Consider the following 24720-nt stretch of genomic DNA (forward strand, 5'->3'; position numbering starts at 1 on the left):
GCAAAACTGCAACTCCCAGCATGCCCATATACCAAGGGCTGTCTGGGCATGCTGGAAGTTGTAGTATACAGGGTCCCATTACAGCACTGCATGTCGCTTTACGGCGACGTGCATTGCTGTAAAGGGCCCGACCGCGGCTGAAGATCTACTCACCTGTCGCCGCCGCCGCCATCTTCCTCGCCGGGAACCGGGTCTTCAGGGACGAGGTAAGTACCAGGGCCTACATGGCCCCCCTCGGCGTTTGCCCTGGATCCCTGCTGAAGGATTTCAGCAGGGATCCGCTTCCGATTTCTGCCAGGTGAGCGGCGGAGACCAGGAAAAGACCATGACGTCATGGGTCCTTAAGAGGTTAACGTATAACATATGTACATAGGGAATAACACTGCAGGGGAGCCCTGGGGACATAAAGGGACTCTGCCTGACAGGGCAGGAGAATTGTACGGGGAAACACCATCCCATACTGGGCCACCACAGTGGCATTAACACTAGATGGGTGCAAGGAGGTATCGGAACGCATTGCAGCTTGCTGTGTATGGGACTGTATTGCCACAGATTACAACAGACATGTGGGCTGCCGAACTGTACCAAAAAGCAATGAAAAATGGGGGTTTGATCTGATGAATGATGTTTGTTTTTAAATCATGTGGTAGTGCATGTGGATTGCATGCCTGGGGAAAAGATGTTACCAGGATGACTTATGGGGGGGGGGGGGGGGAAAGCTAGTGGAGTCAGTGTGATGCTTTGAGCAGTGTTGTGCTGGGAAACCTCAGGCCTGGCATTTATGTGGATATTACTTTTGTCCCAATATCAGAGTTTCTGCTATATCTGTGAAGTTGTTGTGTGGCCGAGAAACACTTTTTTACTTGCATAAGTCAGTGTGTGAGTTAACTAGTAAAACTGTTTTTGTCCATTGCATTTAGTGTGATATAATGAGAGTGTAGGAAACCTCTCTCCTAGCTCTAGTTCTAGCCAGGCATACATACAATGCATTTGTAAAGTCTTCAGACCCTTTCACTTTTTTTCTACATTTTATGTTGTTTTGTGAACTTGTGATAAAATAAGTTTTATATATAGGCAGAGTTGGACAGGCAGGATTTATTTTGTGCTTTCATGCCTGATTGTGAGGGCTGTATTTGTTTTGTTTCAGAAAAATGGAACCCCTTAAAGTGTACCTGTAATTGTCAAAAAATAAATATTATGTTACTCAGTAACTAATCTTGATCATGTACATATAATTTTTATGTGTCTAGGACCTATATATCCCCAACAAATAGCATTTATATCTTGCTCACTTGCTTTGTTATCTTGTCTTGTGGAGGGGGGTGTCCGTCTCTCCCCCTCACTGTGGATGACTCATCTGCTCTGAGTCTGGGAGCAGCCTGGCAGTCTGCAAATCACTGCACAGTAGTTTTCATGCATATATTTTCTTTCTGTTCCTAGTAACGCTGGATGCTAATCAACATAGTTGTCACTATGTGTGTCATTCGGCTTTCACAATTGATCACTTACGTGATCACTAATACCCTATTTTTCCCATCCATTAACTAAGAGTTAAAACATTACTTTTATTCTTATTTGCCTATAAATGGAATTAAAATTCAACATGCGGTCTCCATGTCACTGTATAGAATTCCCTACTACATGTATCTACATGCTAGTATAATGTCCTGTTGCTTGCAGCTGCAGTCCGCTATTAGACAATCATATTTGTTTGAAAACCGCACTGTTGTTATTTTAAAATCATATACACATTGCCCCCCCCCAACGTTTCACCACCAACAGGTGGCTTTCTCAAGGGTTTAGGACAAAAGGCCATTTGTCCTAAACCCTTGAGAAAGCCACCTGTTGGTGGTGAAACATTGGGGGGGCGATGTGTATATGATTTTAAAATATGCAATCATATTTGTTTGAAAACCGCACTAATAGCAGACTGCAGCTGCAAGCATCAGGACATTATACTAGCATGTAGATACATGTAGTAGGGAATACTATACAGTGACATAGAGACCACATGTTGAATTTTAATTCCATTTGTAGGCAAATAAGATTAAAAGTTATGTTTTAACTCTTAGTTAATGGATGGGAAAAATAGGGTATTAGTGATCACGTAAGTGATCAATTGTAAATAAAGTCTTGAAATTAACCCCTTAAGGACCCAGGCTTTTTACGTTTTTTCATTTTCAATTTTTCCTCCTTAACTTTAAAAAATCATAACTCTTAAAAAATTTCACCTAAAATTATACATATTGGCTTAATTTTTGCGGCACTAATTCTACTTTGTAATGACATTAGTCATTTTACCCAAAAATCTACGGTGAAACGGGAAAAAAAATCAATGTGCGACAAAATTGATGAAAAAGCACTATTTTGTAAGTTTTGGGGGCTTCTGTTTTTACGCAGTACATTTTTTGTCAAAAATTATACCTTATCTTTATTCTGTAGGTCCATACGGTTAAAATTATACCCTACTTGTATAGGTTTGAATTTGTATCACTTCCGAAAAAAATCCATGAATACATGCAGGAAAATTTATACGTTTAAAATGGTAATCTTTTGACCCCTATAACTTTTTTATTTTTCTGTGTTCAGGGCGCTTTGAGGACTCATTTTTTGCGCCGTCATCTGAAGTTTTAGCGGTACCATTTTTGTTCTGATCAGACTTTTTGATCACTTTTTATTCACTTTTTTGTGGTATAAAAAGTGATCAAAAATGCGCTATTTTGGACTTTGGAATTTTTTTTGCGCGTACGCCATTGAATGAGCGGTTTAAAAAGCGGCATATTTTTATAATTCGGACATTTCCGCACGCGGCGATACCACATATGTTTATTTTTATTATTATTTACATAATGTTTTTTTTATTTTTGGAAATACCGGGTGATTCAAACTTTTATTAGGGGAAGGGATAATTGAAAGGGTTAATGATTTTTTTACACTTTTCTTATGCCATATTATAGCTCCTATAGGGGGCTATAACATTGCATGTACTGATCTTTTACACTGATTGATCCATCTCCATAGGAATGGATCAATCAGTGTTTTCGGCGATTGAATGCTCAAGCCTGGATCTCAGGCTTGAAGCATTCATTCAGCGATCGGACAGCACAGGAGAAGGTAAGAAGACCTCCTCCTGTGCTACAGCTGTTCGGGATGCCGCGATTATACCGCGGCGATCCCGAACAGCTCCCTGAGCAAGCCGGGCACTTTTACTTTCGTTTTTACCTGCGCGGCTCAGCTTTGAGCGCGCGGCTAAAGGGTTAATAGCACGTGGCACAGCGATCAGTGCCGCGCGCTATTAGAGGCGGGTCCCGGCTTCACTATGACACCGGGCCCGCCGCGATATGATGCGGGGTCACCGTGTGACCCCGCGTTATATCGCAGGACCGGGACTCATGACGTACGCATACGTCATGGGTCCTTAAGAGGTTAAAGGGGTATTTCAGGCAAAAACTTTTTTTTATATATATCAACTGGCTCCGGAAAGTTAAACAGATTTGTAAATTACTTCTATTAAAAAATCTTAATCCTTCCAATAGTTATTAGCTTCTGAAGTTTTCTGTCTAACTGCTCAATGATGATGTCACATCCCGGGAGCTGTGCATGATGGGAAAATATCCCTTGCATGATGGGAAAATATCCCCATAGGAGCTGGACAGCTCCCGGGACGTTAGTCATCAGAAAGCAGTTAGACAGACAGAAAACAGCAACTCAACTTCAGAAGCTAATAACTATTGGAAGGATTAAGATTTTTTAATAGAAGTAATTACAAATCTGTTTAACTTTCCGGAGCCAGTTGATATATAAAAAAAAGTTTTTGCCTGGAATACCCCTTTAACCCTCCATCCATAGGTCCCAATTGTTAAAATTCGGCTTTCACAGACTCCTGAATGTCTGATCAGATTCTTTGTCATTCAGGAGACAGAGAAAGCTTTGGCTGTTCAAGCATGCTGGGAGTTGTAGTTTTGCAATAGCTGGAGCTGAAGTGTTTGTAAAGCACTGTGTTAGAGCAATGTTGCATTTAGCTGTTGCAAAACTACAGACAAAGGATGTGTGGGTATGCTGGAAGTTGTAGTTTTGCAAGAGCTGGAGGCACACAGCTGAAGAATAGACAGCTCTAAAACGGAGTTTTACAAATATTGTACCCCCAGCTGTTGCAAAACTACAACTCCCATTATAGTAGTTGTAGTTTAGGAACAGCTGAAGGCTGCAGTGGTGATCTCCTATACTGGATACCAACACACTTGACGGCCAGTATTCAGTATGCTGCAAAATACAGAGAGGTCTGTCTGCATAATGATAGATGACCCCCTAGTGGCAGCTATTTCAATTTTTTCTTTTTAAGTAATATTAATTTTTTTTAAATTTTTTTTTTATAAATGTATATTTAAAGTAATCTTCTCAGTAGTAGTACAACTTTTAAAAAGTTTTTCATACTGTCAGTGCCTCTTTAAAGGGGTTCTCCCGTGGAAAACTTTTTTTTTTTTTTTTAAATCAACTGGTGCCAGAAAGTTAAACAGATTTGTAAATTAAAATAGTGATGAGACAAGAAGGGAGAGGGCACACAAAAGGCAACTTCACCTTAATTATGGAGCAGCTGGGTATCGGCAACTTAACTAGTCGTCTCCTGCGGGGTGCACATAGAAAGATTGGAGTATCAAGTATAGACACAAAAGAAGGCACGTACGTGCACTCACCGCTCAATGGAGACAGTTCGGTGTAGAAGTCTAGTGTACGGGGAGCTGGATCACAGCATCAGCGCAGATGTAGTGGCGCTCAGAGGCCACGTCGGCAATTTCACACGTGAATGCGTGCTTCTTCCGGCCGGAATTTTTTTTCCGTATACTGGGCTGTTTTATTTTTCCGTGTACCCGGTGTTTATGCCATATACCGTTTAATATGTTTATGCCATAAACAGTGCAGGGTTATTAATGTTATGTTTAAATAGTTTGGATACCAAATATGTTTTTGTGTTTAAAAAAAAAAAAAATGTATTTGAAAAAAAGGAAAAGGGGTGATTTGAAATTCCATTATGGAAGGGGTTAACTTATATAGGCGATTACATGATGGAATTTCGTGACCATTGTTTTTAACGGGATTCTGCTGCACCGTGCACTTTAAATTCCGAACATTTTTATTTATTTATATAGCGCCTACAGATTCCGCAGCGCTTACAATTATGGGGTACAAACAAAGACAAGTATCAGACATAAAATTACACAATAACTAATCAAACAAATGGTGTGGGGATATGTTGGGGCCAATTAGAGATTGTTATAGGCCTGTCTGAAGAGATGTGTTTTTAGGCCACGTTTGAAACTATGGATGTTGTTGTTGAGTCTGAGGGATTGAGGGATAGCATTCCAGAGAATCGGTGCAGCACGAGTGAAGTCTTGGAGACGGGAGTGAGAAGTTCGGATTATAGAAGATGTTAGTGTGAGGTCATTAGCAGATCGGAGAGAACGTGTAGGATGGAAGACAGAGATGAGAGAGGAGATGTAGGGAGGTGCAGCATTGTGGTGAGCTTTGTGTGTGAGACTGAGGATTTTGTACTGTATTCTGGACTGAATTGGTAACCAGTGTAGTGACTGGCACAGGGAGGAGGCGTCGGTGTAGCGGCTGGAGAGGAAGAGGAGTCTGGCTGCGGCATTAAGGATGGACTGGAGAGGAGAGAGTTTGGAAAAAGGAAGGCCTATTAGTAAAGAGTTACAGTAGTCGAGGCAGAAGTGAATCAAAGCAATAATGAGAGTTTTAGCAGTTTCAGTAGTGAGAAACGGGCGGATTCTTGAAATGTTTTTGAGATGCAGGTGACAAGAACGTGAAAGAGACTGAATATGGGGAGTGAAAGACAGATCAGAGTCAAGTATAACTCCAAGACAGCGAGCCTGCTGCCCGGGAGTTATGGTAGTACCACATACCGAGATGGAAATGTCAGGGTTAGGTACAGTATCAGTTGATGGAGAAAAAACAAGAAGTTCTGTTTGAGAAAGATTTAGTTTCAGATATAAAGAGGACATGATGTCTGAGACGGCAGAGAGACAGTCACTGGTATTCTGTAGGAGTGCAGGGGTGATGTTGGCGCAGGAGGTATAGAGGTGGGTGTCATCAGCGTAGAGGTGGTACTGGAAACCGAATCTACTGATTGTTTTTCCAATGGGGGATGTGTAGAGTGAAAAGAGTAGAGGACCCAGGACCGATCCCTGGGGAACCCCGACAGCAAGGGGAAGAGGAGAAGAAGTAGAGCCAGAAAACGACACGCTAAAGGAGCGGCCAGAAAGATAGGAGGAAAACCAGGCGAGAGCAGAGTCCTTGAGACCGATGGAGCGGAGACTACTGAGGAGGAGTTGGTGATCCACAGTGTCAAAAGCCGCAGACAGGTCCAAGAGAATCAGTAAAGAGAAATTGCCATTTGATTTGGCCGTCAGAAGATCGTTAGTGACTTTGGTTAGGGCCGTTTCTGTGGAGTGAAGGGAGCGGAAACCAGACTGTAAGGGGTCAAGGAGAGAGTTCTCTAAGAGATAGCGGATAAGGCGGGAGTAGACCAAGCGTTCCAGGAGTTTGGAGATAAAGGGGAGATTTGAGACGGGTCGATAGTTGGCTGCACAGGACGGGTCCAGAGATGGTTTTTTTCAATAGTGGGGTTGTGATAGAGTGTTTGAAGGAGGAGGGACAGACCCCAGAAGTGAGGGAGAACTTAAAGATTTTAGTTAGGTGACAGCTGATAGCAGGAGAAAGAGACTGGATGAGGTGTGAAGGCATGGGGTCACTAGAGCAGGTTGTGGTCATACTGTCGGGGAATTTGCCCAGAAATGCATTGGGTTAATTTATATAAGGGTTAACACTTCAGCATCGGCAGCCATGGAGGCTCTGAAGGCGTTACTAAAAATTTCCAAGTCTGTCTGAAATAGCAACATGGTCAGGAGAATTTACCCACTGCTCTACCAACATATAACATGCCTATAACATGCATGCATTTAAAGGGGTACTCTGCCCCTAGACATCTTATCCCCTATCCAAAGGATCTCTATCTCTGTGCAGCACCCAGCGTTCGTTTAGAATGCTGGGCGAGGGTGGCAGGGATCGTGACGTCTTGCCACACCCCCTTGTGACATCATACCACGCCCCTTAATGCAAGACTTTGGGAGTGGGCATGGCCATGACATCACGACCTCCGCTGCCCGCTCCAAGCATTCAGAACAAATTTAAATTTAAATGTGAAACTCTGACAGCGGCAGGGCTGGTTCTGCTGATAGGCAAAATAGACAGCCGCCCAGGGCGCCCTCTTGATGGGGGCACCACTCTGCCCATGGCAAGAAAGTTAGTAGCCAGCCAGCATCCAAAGCACCTGCCTAGCCAGCACCACAGTCGCAGCCCCATAGCCCCCTGCCCCCCCCCCCTCCATACCATAATAATCTGCATTAATCTGCATTCCTTAGCCTGCTGGAGGAGCGTAGTGCCACCTCCCAGGTCAGACAGGCTGGTCCTGACATCACACGTGCCTCCATAGATCTACCCCATGAGGAGGAGGTTTGCTACAGTGTGTCACCTCAGTAGTAAAGGGTCAAAGGGCGGAGCCAATGGGCAGGGTCAAGAGGCGGCAAAATTGGCTTTCGCCTAGGTTGGCAAAAAATCCTTGCACCAGCCTGTGACAGCGACATTTAAAGTGTTAAAGGGGTTATCCACCATAAGGTGATTTTAGTACATACCTGCCAGAACTGGATATTTTCTGTTGGATTTTGTTCTCTAAACTACACATCCCACAGTTCCATGCTTGCAAGTATGAGGTCACTTTCCTTCCTCCCACACATCAGCTACCCCACCCATTGAAACAAAATGTTTTCTAACCAGGGGGCCTAAAAGGGGGTCTACAGCTGTTGCTAAATTGAAGCAGGACAGGCTCCCTCTGATCACCTGACTAGTGATATCAGGTCTTGACGCACTGCAACCTGGGAAATCCCGAGACGCGAGTAATATTGTATGCTGTTAAAAATAAATATTGGGGTGAAAATCACAGAAGAATTGTGAGAAAACCATCACACACAGGTACAGACACTATATTATGAACTACACCAACTTTACAGCCCCTGTAGCATAGTCAAATAAAAAAAATTCCTGGAATACCCCTTTAATACTTGACCGCAACGATTGGCATGCCTGGCTCAAGTCAAGCCACTCCATACACACTTAGCGGGAACCATGATGGATTTTTTTAGTCAAACATATTATGTCCATAGTGGCCCATTTCTTGAGAAGATCACCCCATAGAACACCACTTTCAATGCAAATTTGGGAGGTCTTCTTTCACCGTCTTCTTTCACCATAATCTATCTATCAATAGTAGAGATGTTACTATTGACTAGATATTACTCCAAGATATTGAAAATGTGTGTAAATGACACTATGCACTTGATAATCCAATATAATACAATGGATGTATTTCCCTTATGGATTACGCTTGTTAGCATGTTTGATTGTTTGCTAACTTATTGTATCTGGGTGTTTAACAATATTTTTATTAATTTTGAACATGAGAAATAACCTACAATAAGGTTAGTCGTAGGCAAGTTAAGCATTACATAGGAATGGGAAAACAATTCTAGAATTAGAAGTATTTGTTCGTCTTTCCAGACAATGCCACAAATCCTACAACAGAAAGAGTAATTGGGTCCAAATAGGACGCCTCAGGTAAAGTAAGAACAAGACAGTGGTAACGATAAAATAATCAAAACAATAAATGAGTGTGTCTCTACATATTCTGCAGGAAAATATTACTTTACCAAAATGGATGTATGTCTACCAAATGTGAACGTCAATGATCAAGGTCACAAGGTTATCACTTTCCAGTGTAAAAGGGGGACATGGAATTATTTGCAAATAAAGGTTCTTTTATGTATTTAAGGGTCTATGGGGGTTTATAATGTTTGATCCAGGATTCCCAAAGGGAGATAGATTGTTCTCTTTTTCCCCTTTGTCTAAAAATTATTAGTTCATAATAATAATGTTGTAATATCGTGTTTGTTAGCTCATTAATATGGGGAATCTCCTTAGTTTTCCATTTAGAGGCTAATAGAATTTGATATGATAAGCAAATATGGGCAATTGGAGTCTGAATGACTTTGGGGAGGTCGTCCAAGCCCAGGAGTAATAATAGAAGTTCTTCCTTGAGTTGAAAACCTTGGGGAGTCAAGTTTAAGATCATTTTCCTTACTTCAGTGACAAAGGGTATTGTATTTGGGTGAATTGAATACATAACTTTCACCTGATCACTTATGTATGAGGCTAAAACTTTCCATCTTGTGACATGGGTGAATAACATTACGTTCTTTTCTGAAGCTGTGCAGAAAGTGTTCAGTTCTCCTCCTACGTCCTGCTGCGCACGTACTGGTACGGACCGTACCCAAGTAGTTGCAATAGAGAAAAAACTGATGTCCAGCACTGCTCCCGTATAAAAATGGATTTCTTTATTCATACATATACACCATGGGTACAGAAGACAAAGTAGTCACAGGTGACGCTTTTCAGCCCACCAGAGGGCCGTAGACATACAACATTTACATGTAGAATGAATCTTTTTAAAGGCTTCAGAGGGGGGGGGGGGGGTCACCTCCTCCAGGAATGGGCGAGGCCTCCTCCCCCTCTGTCCAGGTGCACGTTTAGCGGAGTATAGAACAGGTTTCTTTAACCATTAGTGCACCGCTGCCTTCCATGATTCATTCAGAACCACAAAAACGCATTTTAAAATATTAAAATGATAATAATATGTGCCAAATACTATAAACACTGGTAAGTTGTTCACAGGTGAGTTATTCTTTAAATGTATTTCTATTAAGATGATAACTGGTATCCTCCAAGAACACACATTACCGCACATATAGCCGCACAATGGCCCTCATTTACTATTCTAAACCCGACTTGTTTTGTCTGTTTTTTTTTTTTTGTCGCATCTTTGTCTGCGACATGTCGCAGACATCGTGCGCCAGTCTGCAACACGATGCAACATTTTTTCCTGACGGACCCGATGTGGATTCTCCCAAACCCGAAAAAGGGGCGTAACCTGACATTTATGAGCTTTACCACGTATTTATAAAGCTTTCCAACCCGAATTTGCTCAATTATTGTTGCTTTTTTCCCGACAACTCAGAGGAGTCTGAAACCAAGCCAAAAAGACGCATGTAACGACGAGCGCTCCGGGTCCTGCGGCTTCCCCGGAGCACTCGCGGCGTTATGCTAACAGCAGCGCTCCGGTCTCTGACCGCGAGCGCTGCTGTGTTCATGCCGGCGGGGACGCGATCCGCGTGGCGGGTCAGACCCACTCGCGGATCGCGCCCCGTTCTACTCACCCTCCTCCTCCTGTGGTTGTCTTGTCCCGGCGCACGCGGACCCGCTCCCTAGGGTGCGCGCGCGCGCCGACGTTCTAAGATTTAAAGGGCCAGCGCACATAAATACACACTTCCCCTTCCCGTCATTGCCGGATCTTGTTGCCTTGTGCCCTGTGAAAGCGTTATAGTGTGCTCCCAAGCCTGTGTACCCAGACCTTCTGCTGTTGCCCCTGACTACGAACCTCGCCAATGATTATTGGAGATTGCCTGTACTCTACCACCAAAGACAATGGCCCTCATTTACTATTCTAAACCCGACTTGTTTTGTCAGGTTTTTTTTGTCACATCTTTGTCTGCGACATGTCGCAGGCATCGTACGCCAGTCTGCGACACGATGCAACATTTTTTCCCGACAGACCCGATGTGGATTCTCCCAAACCCGAAAAAGGGGCGTAACCTGACATTTCTGAGCTTTACCACGTATTTATAAAGCTTTCCAACCCGAATTTGTTTAATTGTTGTGGATTTTTTCCCGACAACTCAGGAGTTGGAAACCAAGCCAAAAAGACGCACATGCGACAAACAGGATGCGACATAATAATAAATACCAGGGGAAAAAAGCAATCGGGTAAGAAAGCAACATAGACTTACAACCCGATTTTCTAAGTAAATGAGGGCCAATGTGTATAGGTCATTACAACTTAAGAGTGAAATGTGAATGTTCATTTCTGCAATGAATGCTGCAGGATTATTTTTGGAATGATTAGCTGTTAACAGTCTTTGACCTGGGATGGAAAACTTGTCTGCTTGGACCCACACTTCTATCTGTTTTGCTCCAGTTGTGTTGCTTTTCTCGTGATATTCAATCTAGCTTGTTAAATGGTCATATGTGCCACTAGAGGTCACTGTATCCTTTTTATTTTATCCTTCGTAAGTGTATCCGAGCGGCTTGTCCCTGCATTATTCATCAACCCATAAATATGATATACTGGGTAGTAGATATTATATATTTCACGGTCTGGGATTCCGTGTGGGGGGGGGGGGGGGGGAAGGACGTATGTGTTTTGTTATATTTGCATGCAGCAGCCCCAGTGCAGCTGGATCCATGAGAAGTTGGCTTCAGGTGGGGAAAAGAGTGATCAGGATTCAAGAGGGAGAAAATTAAAACAAACAATAATGCTGCTTATGTACACTGTACATATTTTAAATAAGCAAAACCAACATTTTATTTAACCTAGCATGCGCTCCTTATTATTGTGTCCAATAATCAACCAATCCTGCTGGTCTCCCACCTCTCTGACTAGATGTTTTTGTTTTTTTAATAGTAAAGAACCAAGATAATGGTAGCTGGATCTTAAGAGCTCTTCATTGTGGGTCCCTTGACAATACGCTGAACACAAAGTGTCCTCCTGATGGAGGACAGCAATCAGCTGTAAGATTTGGGGGAATCATTATACAGTGTCCATCAACAGCCTACTCCCTGGTCCTCCAGGGACCCTTTTTGTTATTGATCTCCAGTATGACCAATAGATGAGGATTATAAACAGAGGAAACCCCTTTATGAAATCAGAATACCATATTGTGTTTACCGCGCTGCGTTTTTTTCAGCGAGAAAACGCCGCGTCCAGATGTTAGCTGCAAGTCAATAGTAAACTGCAAAATGCCAGAACCACTTGGCGTTTTTCAGTTTGGCTTTTTTTTTTTTTTTTTTATCCTTTTGGCGTTTTTCAGCAATTTTGGGCTCAGACGCTGGTTTTTCAAAACACCAACAAAACCTAGTTTGGCGTTTTTTGCACAGAAATCGTTGCGTTTTTCCCCCATAGAAGTCTAGGGGAGCGCAAAAACACCATGTTGGTTTTAACTTTGGCGTTTTTTGCTGGCGGTTTTTATTCTTTTTGGCCTTTAGCGATCCAAAAAAGTGATGGAGATACCTTTTTTATGAAAATTTCGTAGGGTACCATTAAAAAAAAAATACTAACATGTTAAGGACGCAGGGCCCTGCATCCCGAGTCCTTAAGGACGTAGGGCATATGTATACGCCCGTGGGAATTCTGGTCCCCACCGCTAGCTGGTTGGGGACCGTACGGGGATGCCTGCAGGATGAAATCATTCAGCAGGCATCCTGGCACACCGATATCCCCCCCCCCCCCCATGTCGGCGATCAGAGAAAATCGCATGTCATTTCAGACATGTGATCTTCTCCTATTCCGGGCTGATCGGGTCTCTGGTGACCCGATCATCCGGAAAATAGGGATGATCGGAGCTGTCAGTGACAGCCCCGATCATCTTGAGGGATATGAGCGAGGTTGCAGTGCTGCGATCTCCTCCTATCCCCGCCATTAGTCAGAAATGAGTTCTGGATGTCGGGCAGAATGGGGGGAGAAGATGGCGGCCGGTACCTGTGAAGAAGATGTCGTGGGGACTGGCGATCATCGGTGGAGACAGCGGAGATCAGCGGCGCAGGTAGGGAGGCGACGGTGGGGGGGTTTAAAGGAAGGTGGCAGAAAAGCGATCTTTACTGCTGCCCTTCTAGTGGTTGCCAAAGGCTGTCTGGGCATGCTGGGAGTTGTAGTTTTGCAACATCTGTAGGGTCACAGTGTGGAAACCACTATTACAGTGGTGCCCAAACGGTAGCCCTCCAGATGTTGCCAAACTACAACTCTCAGCATGCCTAGACTGCCCAGGCATGCTGGGAGTTGTAGTTCTGTAACATCTGTCCCTTCAGATTTTGCAATTTTCATGAAAATTTTAAAAATTGCTGCTCTACTTTGAAGCCCTCTCATTTTTTCAAAAAGTACAAATATGTCCATTTTATGATGCCAACATTAAGTAGACCTATTGTATTTGTGAATCAATATAAAATGTATTTGGAATATCAATTTTCCTTAAAAGCAGAGAGCTTCAAAGTTAGAAAAATGCTAAATTTTCAAAATTTTTATGAAATTTTGGGATTTTTCACCAAGAAAGGATGCAAGTAACGACGAAAATTTACTACTAACATAAAGTAGAATATGTCATGAAAAAACAATCTCAGAATCAGAATAATCGGTAAAACCATCTCGGAGTTATTAATGCATAAAGTGACAGTGGTCAGAATTGCGAAAAAGGGCTCAGTCCTTAAGGTGAAAATGAGCTGTGTCCTTAAGGGTGTGTGCTCCATATTGGGAGTAGTAGTACCTGCAGTTAAAGGACAGATCACAGTGGGTATTACTACTGACACCCACTGCGATCATCCTTTCTATTGCAGAGATGCGGAGTGGCTTTCTCCTGCACTCCACATCTTTGCACTCCGCATCTCTGCACTATACTCCGGCCAGTGTGAGATGGAAATTTGTGCCTCCTGCAGACTTACCTCCGCTCCTCCCCTGCGAAGGCAGAGCAGGGGGAGAGAGGAGGTACAAGCCCCCCTCATCTCCCCTCTCCCTGTTCTGCCTTTTGTAGGACACAGGTCTGCATGTGAGAAAGAAGACTGAGCAGGGGAGAGAGGATGTACACGTCTCCTCATCTCCCCTCCCCCTGCTTTGCCTGTGTTCACTGAATGGAACAGGAGGATAACAACATGCAGGAGCTGGGGGATATATTTCAGTGATGTGAATAGAAAGAACATCACTGATTATTTCCCTCTGAGAACTGTGATTGGCTACAACCATCCGGCCAATCCCCATTCTGGGTGGAAAATATGAATGAGTTATGTTCTATTCATATTACTGGCCGGAGTACAGAGCAGAGATGCGAGCGCTGTAGAGAGCAGCTCCACATCTCTGCAATATTATGAACGATCGCATCGGGTGTCAGGAGTGACACCGGGGCGATCTGTCTATTAGTACAGGTACTACTACTCCCATCATGGAACAGTATGATCCATGCTGGGAGTAGTAGTACTACCTAAAAAAAAGTAAAAAAGAAAAAATAGAGAGATAAAAAGTGACACACACACACACTTTATTAAAAATTTATAACAATTTTGTTATAAAAAAATAAATTTTGTTAAATAAATTTTTCCATCCCTACTGCATTCTTTTTTTTATTTTTATTTTTGTATTTTTTTTTTTTTGGTACCCAACAAATTTGAAAAAGAAAAGCAGTTCCAACCATCACATTAAGGGTCGGTTAATTTAAATGTTTGACCAAATATAGTTAATTAATTTTGACATTGATAATTTTGTTTGGCTTGTGAATGATCTTAGAAATATCCAAATAGCCCTTAGCAAAAATTTTTTAAAAGGTTCCCCTCCTGTGTTATAAGGGGTTTCCATGACAGAACCTTCCTAAATACACAAAATCACACCTTCCTGATACTATATTTTTAGGAGATGCCACTTGTAGGAGACTTTTACAATGAAAAGCTCATCCCCAGACAAGCCATCACTTACAATTATTTTATGGTGTTAATAACTGAGCCCATTAATTAGCATGGTCCATAGCTTTGCATGGTCTGGGAAGAATGAAAGCCATTCACGATTCTTGAAAAGGATCCCTGCATAGAGTAAAGTAATGCTACTGGCTCTGTTATTTGCCTCCAGGGGTATTACTGGGTGGAAATTGTTTGAAGAATTGCCCAGCATTTGTCCATGCATATTTCATACCTTCTTTGTTAGCCATTCTTTTTGTAACTAATTTATTGCTAATAATCTAATTATCAAGAAATAATAATACCATATCCATAGGAGCAAGGCAATGTATATTTTATCCAATTGAACTCCTATTAAAGAGAAATTCCGGTGGAATTATTATTATTATTTTTTTTTTTCAAATCAACTGGTGCAAGAAAGTTAAACAGATTTCTAAATCACTTATATTTAAAAATCTTAATCCTTCCAGTACTTATCAGCTGCTGCATACTTCAGATATACTACAGAGAAATGTGTCAACAGTGCTCTCTGCTAACACCTCTGTCCGTGTCAGGAACTGTCCAGAGTAGGAGAGGTTTTCTATAGGGATATTATTCTAATTCTGGACAGTTCCTGACACGGACACAGGTGTCAGCAGAGAGCACTGTTGTCAGACAGAAAATAAATTCACAAATTTCTGTTTTATACAGCAGCTGATAAGTGCTGGAAGGATTAAGATTTTTTAATATAAGTAATTTACAAAGCTGTTTAACTTTCTAGCACCAGTTGGTTTGAAAACATTTGTTTTCTACTTGTTTCCACCAGAGGGCATATACAACCACTGACTACCCATTTTATCAGTGACTGTAGTTACACTATATAATGTGAAAAGTCATCATAGGAAGGCCTAACCCATTTAGTCAATAGCTGGATTGGATTATATACCAGTTATTGTGAATCTTTGAAATAGGTCTTGAGAGGGAGGAAAACATAAAGACTAAAATGAAACCATGGAGAGGTTTTTAAAGTAAAAAAATTATATATTTAAATTGTCCATTTGTCAATAAAACAATCAATGTGTTAGTCCTTTTAAAGGCAAAATACCAAATTATTTGTGTCTGTATTCATTCTTTATTTTTAGTGGGACTTTGAAGATTTAGATCAAAATTGGAATAAGAATTCAGATTTTCTCAGCATCCAACCAAATGATAGCTCCGTCTTGAAAGCCATAAACATCTGTCCTGATCAACCATTCCCATCCACTATTTATCCAGGATTTAAAAGCCTTGAATTGATTACAAGCTATAAGAAGACACCTGCAGACTCGACAAAAATGGAACAGAACTGAAAAACAGAAAATGGTTTGTTGACTATGCATAGGAAAAAGGAAGTTTTGACTCCATTCTCTGTCAATCGTTGACTTATAAAATAACTCTGTACTACACAACATGTACAGCTTTTGGGATGTAAACTGGATAAATCTATTGGGAAATTCCTTTTTGGACAACAAAACCCAGCACTTTATGCTATCGATCTACAGCAAAAGCTTTTACATTTAAAGGGGTACTTTGCCCTAGACATCTTCTCCCCTAGCCAAAGGAACTTCGCTCCATGCCGGATGACTGGCAATGCAGGACAGAAGCTTGTGACATCACGACCACGCCCCCTCAATGCAAGTCTATGGACTGTCACACCCCCTCCCATAGACTTGCATTGAGGGGGCATGGCCATGGAGTCACGGACCTCCGGCGCTGCACCCGATGCTCTAAACGAACACCGGGTGCAGAAGGGAGATCATGGGGGTCCCCAGCGGTGGGACCCCCGTGATCGGGGATAAGATATCTTGGGGCGGAGTACCCCTTTAAGTGTTGCACATTGCCGGATGTCACCATCAGGTGCATTAGCATTTTTTGCATTACACTTCGTGTTTTCCTGAAAACTGTTCGAAATGAATAGTGGCCATTTGTTTTGTATGCATTAATTTCCCTTCATTTTCAACCATCATTTTCATTTTCTTGGAGTCTGATGTCTTGCATAATTATCCCCTGTTTCAGCCTATAAATTAAAAATCCAGATTTGATTTCCTATATGAATCTTCCTGTGTATATGTGTTCTGTCATCCTATGTTGTAAGTTCAGGGTTTATCTGCCTACATGTGGTGGGCTAAAATGGCGTGTTGTAGTGTTAGTGTCGGTGTGCAGCAACAGAGGGATGATAATATGTGATGCCAGTAGTGTAACTCACCACACTTCCAAGTGAAGCGGCACCCCTGGGGCAGGCGCTGGGCAATAAAGACACCAGATGCAAGGTTACAGAAAACCACTGAGGAGTTTACTGGAGTAAGTTGCAGGCCGATGTTATAACCATAGCAATACAGTCTTTCCACATGAAGGTAGGACAGAGAGTTGCAGAGGTAGTCAGTAGTGAAATGGCTGGGCACACTGGGACTTGTAGTGCACTCCACTTTTATGTAACTTGACTGACTTCATTAAATTAACATTAAATGTTAGACTTTAGATTTGAGACCATGGACACTGACTTGAGACTCACTACCATACATCCATGGAATTAGCTTACCGCCAGGCTTGGACTTGGACCAGAGCTGCCGGAGGCTTTCTACTTCTGATTCCTGACTTGTGCTATGGGGCCCCTGTCGGCATGTTCTCCTCACTCTGTACAGCACTCCACTAACTGACTTTTCTCTCCACACTGACCCAACTCCTATCTCAACTCCACTTAACACTGACCTCTCTCTTCCTAGGCAGGTCACTATACCAAGTGCAGGAGATCCCTATTGGCCACAGCTGTTCACATGACAGCAAGTCTCACTTAAAGGTACAGCAATCCTAATAATAAGGCATTCTTGGTACAAAGGCATAATGAACATAAATCAAACCAGAATCTAATCCCAGGAGATGTGGGCCGGAGCAGACACCTGCAGCAAAATCTAGACAGTATGTGTTCTGTACCGGGACACCACATACATGTCTGTCATCCTGTATTGAAATAAAAAAAGCACAAACGGATGCGCTCCGTAGTGTAACACCAAAGGTGAGTTGGTAACGCTAAGTGTGAATTGCGCTTACCACATGAAGTTGTACTCCAACCAAGTACAACAATGGAACAAGGTGTATCATCAAAGGGTCTCTGCAGCTTCGTCCCGCTGAAATAGAATCACGATAAAAACAAGCAATCTCCAGGTAGCAGAGCGGGATCAATGGAAGCGCTGAGACCAGATAAGAAGTTAAAAGGATTTATTTCCCATAATGCAACGCGTTTCACGGTCACCCGCTTCCTCAGGCATTCCTCAGATGCCTGAGGAAGCGGGTGACCGTGAAACGCGTTGCATTATGGGAAATAAATCCTTTTAACTTCTTATCTGGTCTCAGCGCTTCCATTGATCCCGCTCTGCTACCTGGAGATTGCTTGTTTTTATCGTGATCCTGTATTGAAAGACACAGGGTTTATCCATCTATATACTGTATTTTGTACAGTACCGATAGTATATGGTACTGATAGGATATTGAGATGGTTTAAGTCCAACTTATCCCTTATCATACTTATCATGTCCTGTGTGTATTTGAGCAATATTCTTTTTGACTTTATGATGCAGTTTTTACTCTGCAGGTTCCATCAATAATTTAACATTTTTATTCTCAAAAGCTTTTTCCAGAGAGAAAAAAAACTGTGTGTTAGGTAGCGGCTCTGCAGCCTTACCCAGTGTAATCTGTTCCCTCAGTGAGATGCTAATCAGACATGTTTTTTCTTAAAATCACAACTTTTATGTAATTTCACTACACTTTGCAATCTGTGCTAAAGTGTCACCAAGTGTAAGTCGAGTATACAGTAATGAATACTGTGACCAGTAGGATATGTTAATATGGTAGCTTTTTTTTGTAGGGTAGGCAAGTGCATACTGTATGGATAAGCGTTTCCAGTGGCAATAAAACCTATATATCAATCTTGACAGCAGTACTTGTGGGGGTTTCCGGTGGTATTTAACAGAATTGTCCTGCACGAAATGATAGTATAACAAGAAGTAGGTTAAGTTTGTTACTTTGTCTGTCCCAATGGCCAAATTTGTAACCGGTCCCCCCTCTACAATTTATACCCAGCTATACCCATAATAACACATGTGAAATACAGAGGGGGCTGACATACATAACATATATATATTATTATTATTATTTTAAACCTCCCCGCCCCCCCCAAAATAAAAAGAATGAACAGAAACTTAAAGGGGTACTTCGCCCCTAAGATGTCAGATCGCGGGGTTCCCACCACTGGGATCTCCGCTGCAGCACCCCGCTATTATTACTGCACAGAGCACACTCGCTCTGTGCGTAATGACCGGCAATACAGGGGCCGGAGCATCGTGATGTCACGGCTCCGCCCCTCATGATGTCACGGCCCGCCCCCTTAATGCAAGTCTATGGGAGGAGGCGTGGTTTCCTATCCAGGGTGCCTCCAGATGTTGCAAAACTACAACTCCCAGCATGCCTGGACAGCCTTTGGCTGTCCAGGCATGCTGGGAGTTGTAGTTTTACAACACCTGGAGGCTCCCTGATTGGGAAATACTGACCTACACTCCATGAGAAGAAGAGACAGAAGGTGAAAGTTCACAGAGACAAGAGGCAATGGTCTGGGCACCAACACAATGCTGCTCTGTGACTTAGGTATATGGACACCTAATCTGTGCAATCCCTAGGAGCTGTTCCTGACAACCTCTTCGGTGCAATCAACAGGTAACAGAAGAAATAATAAGTCAATGGAGAACTGCGGCACACTCACCAGGTATGTTCAATCAGGGGCTTCTTTATTGTAGCTTCATACAGACAGGTTGCAGGCATGAAGGTGAAAGTTGTTTGCTGCAGTTGTGTAGTGTAGACAGAAAAAAATACACATATGGTGTTGGCACATCCATAACAACTCCAATAAAATGAAATTGTTAATCCGTCTAAAAAAAAATGGAAAAGAAAACTATCAAAAGGTATTCCAAAATGATACCAATAAAAACCACAAGTTTTTCTCATAAAAAATGAGCCCAATTAGTGTCATCCGGTGAAAAATGTAATGTAATAGGGTGACGCAAATTATTTTTGTTTCTTTTATGGCACTGTAGTAAAAAAAAAAAAAAAAATACATAAATTGGGTATTGCTGTATTTATACTGACCCAAAGAATGAAGCTATAATGTTTTATTTCTTTTTATTTTTTTGTTTTGTTTACTGCATGGTGAAGAGCAAAATGCAAAAACTGAATGACAAAATCATATATTTTTCACATTTGACCAGCAACAAAAAAAAATAGGATATATGAACCCGAAAATGGAGGCATTAAAAAGTACAACTTGTCCTGCAAAAAACAAGCCCTCATATGGCTATGTCAACAGAAAAGATTACCCACATTTACCACTTGTATATTCAGGTTAGTGGGTTTGATCCATATGTCAGTTTCCCTTTAAGACCCCATAAGTATGCCAGAAGAGTCCCATAAGACTTAATGTATTTGCAACCTCTGAAAATGGGACACTCCCAATAGCGGATGCGAACACACCCGAAAGGGGACAAAACACTCCCAATAGGGGACAAAACATTCCCATTAGGGGACAATAGGGGATAAAACACTCCCATTAGGGGACAAAACACTCCCATTAGGGGACAATAGGGGACAAATCACTCCCATTAGGGGACAAAACACTCCCATTAGGGGACAATAGGGGACAAATCACTCCCATTAGGGGACAATAGGGGACAAAACACTCCCATTAGGGGACAAATCACTCCCATTAGGGGACAAAACACTCCCATTAGGGGACAAATAACTCCCATTAGGGACAACCAGGCTTATGTGCTGGCCCTACCTTGTATACAGGGCCACCCTCACGGGGTACAGCCAATACCCCAGTAAAAGGCCCAGGCTCCCCAGGCCCCCACTGCACCCCCCTGCAGAAGCCCCAGCACAGAAGCAGAAGACCCCTGTTTAAACAGTGGTTTCCTGCTTCTGTAAGCCCGTCGGCCACATCATTTACCCCCCTCCTTCCCTGATCCCTCCGTGCCACTTTATTTCCCATGTGCCAAAACATCCCCCCTTATTACCCCCTGTGCCATTTCATTACCCCTTTATACCCCTGTGCCACCTTATAAAGAGGGGGGGGGGATGAATTTACACAGTGGGTAATAAAGGGGGAATGAAATGGCACAGGGGATCAAGGGGGAATAATGTGGCACAGGGGGTAAGGGGGTATAATTTGGCACAAGGCACGGAGAGTAAGGTGGAACAGGGTATAAAGGGGGGATGAAATGATATGGAGGAGGGATAAGGTGAAAATAAACAGCACTGGGAGATTCTACTGTAATATTACTTTCTATCAGGTTTTATAGGTAATTACACTGTGGAGTGAGTACAGGACAGTATTCGGTCAATTAGAAAATTTAGATTTTTTCCCAATAGGAGAAATCTCTCAATAGCGGACACTTTTTTACTCCCCGTGAGTGTCCGCTATTGGGAGATTCTACTGTATATCTTTAGGTGTTTTTAGGTGACAGAGCATCAGAATACCAGAGCTACTTGTATTCACTCATGTTAGTGACTAGCGATGAGCGAACTTACAGTAAATTCGATTCGTCACAAACTTCTCGGCTCGGCAGTTGATGATTTTTCCTGCATAAATTAGTTCAGCTTTCAGGTGCTCCGGTGGGCTGGAAAAGGTGGATACAGTCCTAGGAGACTCTTTCCTAGGAATGTATCCACCTTTTCCAGCCCACCGTAGCACCTGAAGGCTGAACTAATTTACGCAGGATAAGTCATCAACTGCCGAGCCGAGAAGTTCGTGACGAATCGAATTTACTGCAAGTTCGCTCATCTCTATTAGTGACCAAACATCTTCAGGGAGCATTTTAATTATCTATTATGTTCTGAGCCAGGATTCAGGTAACCTCTGAACAACATGACCTAGCTGTGTTATGCATTGACATATGCAAGGATCATCGTCACATTCAAGAACCTTTGAAACTGTTACTAAGAACCTCTCTGCCAATGATCTACAGCATTCTTTATCATCTGGCTCATGTCCCTGCGCTCTTCTGATATACGGCTCATAAAAGTGGCAAATAATTTACCCACGTGTGTCCAAGGCAACTCAATTTTCATTGTTTTTCTGTTCTTTACTGTATTCCTTACAGATATATCATATGTATTGACGGTTGTAATTAGAGATGAGCGAAGTCACAGTGATTCGATTCATCACGAACTTCTTGGCTCGGCAGTTGCTGACTTATCCTGCATAAATGAGTTCAGCTTTCAGGTGCTCTGGCTTGAAAAGGTGGATACAGTCCTAGGACAGAGTCTCCAGCCACCGGAGCAACTGAAAGCTGAACTAATTTATGCAGGCTAAAGTCAACAATTGCTGAGCCGAGAAGTTCGTGACGAATCGAATTATTGTAAGTGCGCTCATCTCTAGTTGTAACATCTATCCATAAATGACATATCACCATAGACTGCGAGTTTGACAAATAATGGGGCTAATATGCTGGGACCATTGAGCTGTTGCTAGTTATATTGTTGCTAATAACTGTAACTAGTAGTTACTAAATATTATTTAGATACACAAACCTGTCAGTTTCTCCTGTTGTGTCTCTTATGGATAAAAGTTAATGTATCAATCTTACTAAGTTTCAGTGATTCTACGTTCCATAAAAAAAGATAGTGGGCAGCTCACTATCCATTACCCCAGTGGCTAGGGTACCAAGTGCAGTGGTTGGTCCCTGTACCCAAACAACCACCCCCCCCCCCCCCCCCAGTTATTAGTTGCTGTTTTCTGTCTAACTGCTCTCTGATGACTCACGTTCCGAGAGCTGTCCAGCTCCTATGGGGATATTCTCCCATCATGCACAACTCCCGGGACGTGACATCATCATTGAGCAGTTAGACAGAAAACTTCAGAAGCTAATAACTATTGGAAGGATTAAGATTTTTTAATAGAAGTAATTTACAAATCTGTTTAACTTTCTGGAGCCAGTTGATATATAAAAAAAAGTTTTTGCCTGGAATACCCCTTTAAGATTTTTTAATAGAAGTAATTTACAAATCTGTTTAACTTTCTGGCACCAATTCATTAAAAAAAAAAAGTTTTCCACCGGAGTACCCCTTTAACATAAATTCACATTAAAAGAGTTGAGAGTGAACCTGGAATAGGCATTTGAGACCAAGTTATCTGAATTTGTAGGGTTTAGTCAAACACACAGCATATGTAGCTGAGTGTAACATAAATTGGCATTAAAAGACTTGAGGGTGACTGTGGAATATGCATTTTACGTCAAGTTACCTGTATTTTCTGGGTTTCATGAAAAAAAAACAAATAAACAGCAATTCTGGCATTGAGAGTGAACAATGAATAGGCCTTTTATGCTAAGTTTATTTAAAAACCTAGTTGGATTTAACATTACTCTAGCATTAAGAATGAAAGTTGGCAGTTTCTTTGCCATTTGACTAGTAGACGATTGACAATCACACCTAAAAACATAACAATAACCTCAAAAATATCTGGTAAAGAAATGGTTGCACAAGGATGGTGTAGAGGAAAGAGCGCTCCCTGCCCTGTCCTCTGCAAGTAAGCATGTTAGTGGCAGTACCAGCAACAGTACAGGTAGCAACCAGCAGCAGCCAGGTGCCTGGGGGTTGTAGTAATACTGTGTGAGTTTCTTTGAGGCCGGAAGAAGCGCACAGTGTGAAACAGCTGTCAGTCCCCTCTGAGCACCCTGCATCACATCTGGAACCGGTGATGTCAGTGTGAGCAGTTGAAGCAGAGTCAGCTGACTAAAGCCTAGCGGTGAGTGCAAGTAACCATGTCTCTTCTATACTATTTGTATTTAGTGACTTAGTTCTTTCTGGTTCCCAGCACCGCCAGACCCGCACACTCAGAACTTCAGTCTCCCGCTGTGATAGAGGTACCGCAGCCCGGTGACCCTGACTACTTTATAACAATAGTGCCACTGTACCTTTGTGATATGTAGTAACAGCAGCATCAGCAAGCAAAAGTTATGCATGTCTTCCAATTGTTGTGTGATTTTGGAGCATAATACGGCCATTGTGGACTGGTTGGCTCATTCTTGGTCATCTCAGGTGGAGGAAGAGTCTGACGATTAGCCAGGTCTGACCAGTATTCCTGTTTGCCGCAAACCAAACTTTTTTTTGAAAAGTTCTGCCAGCCGAGCGAGTTGAAAAGCTCACTCAACTCTAATATCTACATAGGACTGTAGGCTGAGGGCATAAACAAGTACCCTACTGAAGTCTGTTTGTAGTTAGGTAGGTGAGGCAATGCAGGACTACAACTCCTTTAATAAAATGACAGTTGCAGACTATCAAAGCATGCTGTGAGTTATAGCTGGAGAGCCACAGGCTGGAAATCACTGGATAGGTGGGCAAATAGATACATAGCAAAGGTTTGTTTTTTAAATCAACTGGTGCCAGAAAGTTAAACAGATTTGTAAATTACTTCTAATTACTTCTATTTAATTATAATTCTATATATTTATTTATTTTCTGTCTGTCCACAGTGCTCTCTGCTGACACCTCTGTTCATGTCAGGAACTGTCCAGAGCAGGATAGGTTTGCTATGGGGAATTGTTCCTGCTCTGCACAGTTCCTCACATGGACAGTAGTGTCAGCAGAGAGCGCTGTGATAAGACAGAAAAAAAATTCAAAAAGAAAAGAACCTTCTCTGTAGTATACAGCAGCTGATAAGTACTGGAAGGATGAAGATTTTTAAATAGATGTAATTTACAAATTTGTTTAACTTTCTGGCACCAGTTGATTAAAAAAAAAAAAAATCCTGTACACCGGAGTACCCCTTATAGATTTAGATCGCCGCCATCAACGCTGATAGAGGCGTATAAAATGAACATGTAAATGCTCCCTCCTACACTGCAGGCTGGACAAGGCTTCATCGATAGAGTGTAGAGCACACAGATCAATGGAGTTCAATAGAAATGCATTGATCTGTATGGAGAGAATCTAATTTCACCCCTTCCATATTAAAGGTTTAAATCACCCTCTTTTCTTATATAAAAAACA

General features: G+C 42.2%; 1 protein-coding gene and 1 long non-coding RNA gene across 5 annotated transcripts in view; one reads left to right on the top strand and one right to left on the bottom strand.

The window, feature by feature from the left end:
* TMEM44 (transmembrane protein 44) overlaps nt 1–17555 on the top strand; it is an 80970-nt gene extending 63415 nt beyond the window's left edge. For 3 of the 4 annotated variants that reach the window (XM_056565383.1, XM_056565386.1, XM_056565385.1), the window contains one exon: nt 15789–16715. In XM_056565383.1, the coding sequence (XP_056421358.1) occupies nt 15789–15995 (207 nt within the window). In that variant the 3' untranslated portion in view covers nt 15996–16715. Of the gene's footprint in view, nt 1–15788; nt 16716–17408 lie in introns of those variants that run through there. The other variant, XM_056565384.1, reaches the window with a different exon arrangement.
* Nucleotides 15841–23970, bottom strand: LOC130361830 (uncharacterized). The gene is made up of 3 exons (XR_008891166.1): nt 23646–23970; nt 19439–19604; nt 15841–15963 (listed from the first exon to the last, which is right to left on the bottom strand). It is a non-coding gene; the product is annotated as an uncharacterized LOC130361830 (long non-coding RNA).
* Between the last annotated feature and the right edge of the window lie 750 nt (nt 23971–24720).

This window comes from Hyla sarda, chromosome 3, assembly GCF_029499605.1.
Source record: "Hyla sarda isolate aHylSar1 chromosome 3, aHylSar1.hap1, whole genome shotgun sequence".
Classification (NCBI taxonomy): Eukaryota; Metazoa; Chordata; class Amphibia; order Anura; family Hylidae; genus Hyla; species Hyla sarda.